Here is a 5480-nt window from a genome sequence, read left to right as displayed (position 1 = left end):
GCTGAGCCAGGCTGCTGCAGCGGGAGTTTGAAAGGAAGCAGCTGCCAGTCTGCGGGCTTCGCAGCTGTTGCTGTATTTGCTGTTGCTGCGGCCTTTGCTGCTGCTCCTTCTGGTGCAGCAGCAGCACCAGTCTCTTTTTCCATGGGCACGGAAGCAGCAGCTGCAGTGCCAATAGCACCAGCAGCAGCAGCCATGTCTCTTACCCCAGCTATAGTCTGCAGCAGCAGCTGCAGCTTCCAAGGAGACAGACGCAGCAGCACGGGAGATACTTGAAACTCAGCAGCCCCTTCTGTGTATGAAACAGCAGCAGCAGCAGCGTCATCATCAGCCACTGCAACCGCTGCTGTCCCTGCTGTTGCTGCTGCTGCTGTTGCTGTTGCTGCTGTTGCTGTTGCTGCTGCTGCTGTTGCTGCTGCTGCTGTTGCTGCTGCTTGCCCACTAACTGGTGAGGCCTGATGAAGGCTTAGGCCCGCTGAGGTGTACAGACGCCGCAGGCAAGTGCATGCAAGCTGGGCAGCAGCTGCTGCTGCTGCACCCTCCCCAGCAGCAGCAACGGGCAGATATCCCATTGCTGCTGCTGCTGCTGCTGCTGCTGCCAGAGCCTTATTTTGGTGTATAGACACCGTGCCACTCAGCCGCACTGGCGGCAGCAGCGGTAGGTGCTGCTGCGGTGCTGCTGCAGTCCAGCAGCAAAGCGACACAGCAGCAGCAATAACGTCTACGGTGCGCGAGCTGCTGCTGCCTGCTGCTGCTGCTGCTGCTGCAGCAGATGGCTTGCACATATACGCAGCGAGTGGGTGCTCCCGTCGCTGCAGCTCGCACAGCTCTATCGCGTGATGCTGCTGCTGCTGCTGCTCTTCCTTCTGCTGCTTTTCCTGCAGCTGCTGCACTTGCTTCGTCTCTTCCAGCTGGCGCTGTTGTTGCTGCTGCTCCTGTGGAGGCCAAATAACTGCAGCCCCCTGGTGCAGCAGCAGCCGCAGAGCCCTGAGATCCCTGCTGCTGCTGCCTTCTGCTGCATGCAGCAGCAGGAAATCTATGAAGAACTTGTCCACCTTCTGGTGGCACTGCTGTCTTTGCTGCTGCTGCTGCTGCTCCAGTCTTTGCTGCTGCTGCTTTCGGTGCTCTTGCTGCTTTGCCTTGTCCAGATCTATTGGTTCGAAAGCTCGCTGCAGCAGCAGCAAAATGCGACTCTTGGATAGCTGTAGCAGCTGCTGCTGTGCTGCATGCGGATGCAGCACGAGGGCCACGCTGTTGAGGCAAACTGTCCGCTGAGCTGCCGCTGCTGCTGTTGTTGTTGCTGCTGCTGCTGCTGTTGCTGTCTCTGGGCCGCCAGCTACCGTCCACGTCACCTCAATGCCGTATGGCATCTGCTGCTGCTGCGGCTGTTGCTGTTGTTTCCTTTGCTTCTTCTTTGTCGCACTTGCTGCTGCTGCTGCTGGATGTACAGACACCAGAGCGGATCTAGCCAGCTGCAGCACAAGAGTTTGCAGGGAAAAACGTGTGCTGCAGCTTCTGTAATTGCTGCTTCTACTGCTGCTGCTGCTGCTGCTGCTGCTGCTTTGCTGCAGCTGCAGCCCCACAGCTCTCAAAGCGATTGGCGCGCAGTCATCAACGGCAGCAGCAGCAGAAGCAGCAACAGCAGCAACAGGAAGCTGAACCCCATTACGCAGCAGCAAACGACGCATGCAAATTCGGTCAGCTGCCACTCGCTGCAGCAGCTGGGCCAAAGGCTCCCTTTTCTCCTGTTCTGCTGCTGCTGCAGCTGCTGTGTCCGCTGCAGAGCTGTCTGCACCTGCTGCTGCTGTTGCTGCTGCTGTTGCTGCTGGCCTTCTGCCTGAGCGTCTGGTGCTCCTACATAGACCGCAGCTGCTGCTGCGGCTGTGGCTACTGCTGCTGGAGTTGCTGCTGCTGCAGGCTGTTGACACGGCGTCTCCACACCACAGCAAATCAACACGAGCGGCAGCAGCGCTTTCCTTGTAACCTGCTGCTGCTGCTGATACTGCAGCACCTGCTGCTGTTGCTGCTGCACAGGGGGAGGCCACCAGCACTTCCAGTGCATCTGCTTGCAGAAGCAGTTCCTGCTGCTGCTCTTGTCGTTGCAGCTGCTGTATGTGCTGCTGCTGCTCATGCTGCTGAAGCTGTTGTGCCTGCTGCTGCTGCTGCTGCTGCTGTTGCTGCACATCGCCTTCAAGCACAATGGTCGAAGCAATATCGCTGCTATCAGGTACGGAAACAGCGCATGCAGCAGCAGCAGCAGCTGCTGCTGCTGCTGCTGTTACTGCTGCAACATGCCGCCGGATCTGATGCAGCAGCTGCAGCAAAAGCAGCAGCACTGCCTGGTCACTGAGGTCCACGTACACTGCAGAGGCATGCGCATGCAAACGGCAGCCAAGGGGGAGCCTTCGAGAGACTTGCAATAGTTGCTGCTGCTGCTGCTGCTGCTGCTGCTGCTGCTCGCACTGCAGCGGCCTGTGGGTCCCACAGGCAAACTCTCCTAAGACGTGGCTGCACCTGCCGCAAGCGTCGCAGCAGCAAGATCGCAGCAGTGCAGTGCAGCAGCAGCACTCTTCGAGCCTGTTGCTTCTGCTGCTGCTGCTGTTGCTGCGGCTGCTGCTCTTCTCTGACTTATGAATGCGAAGACTGACGGGGTGTATGAATAGCCGATCACAGCAGCTAAAGAGCGTTTCTGCTGCTCCCGTTTCTGCTGCTGCTGTTGCTGCTGGAGCTGAAGCAGCAGCACTGACGTTTGCCAGCAGCAGCAGCTCCTGCTGCTGGACCATGTGACCGTCTTGCTGTTGCTGCCGCTGCAGCTGCTGATGGTACGCACGGAGGGAAACGACAGATGCAAAAAAGTCCGCCACCGTGACCACCAGGCTTCCTGCTGCTGCCTCTGGGTTCGCTGCTGCTGCTGCTGCTGCGGTTTCTTCCTCGTTTCCTGCTGCTGCAGAAGAAACAGGCAAGTGAAGAGCCAAGTTGCCACAGCGGACTTCCCAGCTGCTGCGTTGCAGCAGCGGCAGCTCCGCGTGCATTTCAGCTGCTGCAGCTGCTGCAGCTGTTGCAGCAACGCCAGCAGCAGCAGCAGCAGCATTAGTAGCCGCGGCTCCCGCTGTCTGGAGCTGCTGCCTCTGCCTCAGGAGCTCCACAGAAAGTATCTTGACAGCATCCAGTCCTGGAGGCGCCACAGCAGCAGCAGCTGCAGCAGCAGCAGCCGCGGCTGCTGCAAAAGAGCCCAGGATTGAGCAGACTGCAGCAGCAGCAATTGCAGGCAGCTGCAATGTTACTGGCAGCAGCACAACTCCCCACGATGTCTGCTGCAACACCGCTTCTCCATCGAGGAGACACCAACTGGAAGCATGTCTGTCTTGCTGCTGCTGCTGCTGCTGCTGCTGTTGCTGCTGCTGCTGCTGCTGCGGGCACTTGTGAATCGCCGCAAGGCCTTTCCTGTGTTCAGCAGACACGGCAAGCCACCAGCTGCTGGAGCAGGTGCTGCTTTCGGTGCTGCTGCTGCTGCTGCTGCTGCTGCTGCTGACGGCAGACGCAGACGCAACAGAAACAATAGGCAAGGAAGTGCTGCTGAACTGAGGGGCCGTCACTTCTTCTTCTGCATGCAGCAGCAGCGCCCCAGTCGCTGCTGCTGCGTCTTTCGTGACAGCAGCAGCAGCAGCGGCGTCTGCGGATGCAGCGAACACGCCGAAGACTTGCCGGTGGGCATGCTGCTGTAGCAGCAGCAGCAGCTGCTGCTGCTGCTGCGGTTGCTGCTGCTGCTGCTGCTGCTGCGGCTGCAAAAGTGCAGCGTACGGACGACTCAGACGCAGGCGCCAGCCACTGAGCAGCGTGGGCATACTGCTGCTGTTGCTGCTGCTGCTGCTGCCGCTGCTGCTGCTGCTGAAGGACTTTGGGGGCTTGTAGAGCTCCAACTGTGCCCTGCCAAGTCCCAGGGTCAAGCCCCATGCCTGCTGCTGCTGCTGCTGCTGCTGTTGAGACACTAGCAACTGAACAGCAAAGACGCTGGTTGCCTCCACCCCGATCTGCTGCCACAAAGTGCTGCTGTTGCTACTGCTGCTGCTGCTGCCTCCGCGGCAGCTGCTGTCTCCAGCTACGGCGCACTGGCCCGTGCTCTCGCTGCACGTACTTTGCTGCTGCTGCTGCTGTTTCTCCTCCTCCGTAGGGCCCGCAAGGGTCCATTTGCTGCGCAGCTGCTGCCACCAAAGCAGGAGGTTAGCAGCATCTGCTTCTGCTGCATGCAGTAGCAGCTCCTTTTCCCACTGCAGCACAACCCGAAGCGTCGTCGCTGTGGCAGCAGCAGGCGCTGCTGCTGCTGCTGCTGCTGCTGCCTCCTCACGACAACTGCTGCGATCTGATGACCAGCAGCAGCTCAGAGTGCTCAGCTGCACTAACAGCGGCCCAATTTCGGCGCGTTGCTGCCACCGCTCTGGCTGCTGCTGTTGGTTGCTGTCTGGTTGCTGCTGCTGCTGCTGCTGCTGCTGCTCTTCTTGCCCTCGCTGCTGCTGCAGCAGCGGCTGGCGCCCCCACACGCGCAGGGCCCCACAGCGCAGCAAGCGTCCTTCCCAGATGATGCTCGGCAGCAGCAGACACAGCAGCTTGCTGTCATCAACTGCTGCTGCTGCTGCTGCTTCTGTTGCTGCTGCGCCGCCGGGAGACTTGCAGAGGCACAGTAGCAACTCAGGAAGCTGGCAGTCAGCTACGGGGTTCAGCAGCAGCAAAGGCCACAGCCTGCTCGCTGCAGCGGCTGCTGCTGCTGCTGCAGTCGTTCCGCGTCTGCTGCTGCCCGTGCTGCTGCTGCTGCTGTTCCTGCTAGCGTAGCGGCCAAGTCGGCTCCGGGGGCTCCCGTTTGCTTGGGTGGAGAGAGCTGCTGCTGGGCTCGTTGCAGCAGCAGCAGCAGCAGCCACTGCTGCTGACGCAGCAGCAGCTGCGGCTGCAGCCGCGGCAGCTTCCTGCTGCAGCGTGCTGCTGCAGCTAAGCAGCAGGGCAACAACCTCAGGGTGCAGCAACAGGCAGTTGCAACTGTTGCTGCTGCTGCTGCTGCGGACTCGAAAAAACAAAAGGGGCTGCTGCAGTGATGCTCCAGATGCTGCCTCGGCCCGCAGCAGCTGCAGCTGGCGGCAGCGCCGCGCTGCAGCTGAGTCCCTATCTGCTGCTGCAGCACCTTGCGTCACCTGCTGCAGCAGCTCCTGCTGCAGCGGCAAAAACGACCGGAAAGGGGGCGGCGGCAGCAAAAACAGCAGACCTTCGTGAAGCCCCAAAGCAGCAAAGCTTGTTGCGAGGGGGCTGTTGCTGCTGCTGCTGCTGCTGCTGCTGTAGTGGGGGCTTTGCTGCTGCGAGGCATGCCTCACAACAAACCGCATGCACAGCAGCACCAGAGGCTCCTTCGCCGCTGTGTCTTGCTGCTGAAGAGAGTTAAGGCATTGACGCTGCTGTTGCTGCTGCCGCTGCTGCTGCTGCTGGTGCTGCTGCTGCTG

The 5480-nt window shown here is 60.4% G+C and overlaps 1 protein-coding gene across 1 annotated transcript; it reads right to left on the bottom strand.

Moving 5' to 3' along the window:
* Window positions 1-127: 127 nt before the first annotated feature.
* On the bottom strand, window positions 128-5347 carry ETH_00000880 (uncharacterized protein; the record flags this gene model as incomplete). Its single annotated transcript, XM_013380670.1, has 2 exons — window positions 128-5195; window positions 5249-5347. Coding segments are annotated over 2 exons (5167 nt in total), but the record flags the coding sequence as incomplete, so codon positions are not given.
* Window positions 5348-5480: the final 133 nt, after the last annotated feature.

This window comes from Eimeria tenella, genomic scaffold, assembly GCF_000499545.2.
Source record: "Eimeria tenella Houghton genomic scaffold, Eth_scaff779, whole genome shotgun sequence".
Classification (NCBI taxonomy): Eukaryota; Apicomplexa; class Conoidasida; order Eucoccidiorida; family Eimeriidae; genus Eimeria; species Eimeria tenella.
The sequence above is the reverse complement of the archived record's forward strand: the minus strand, read 5'-3'. Positions and strand labels throughout refer to the sequence as shown.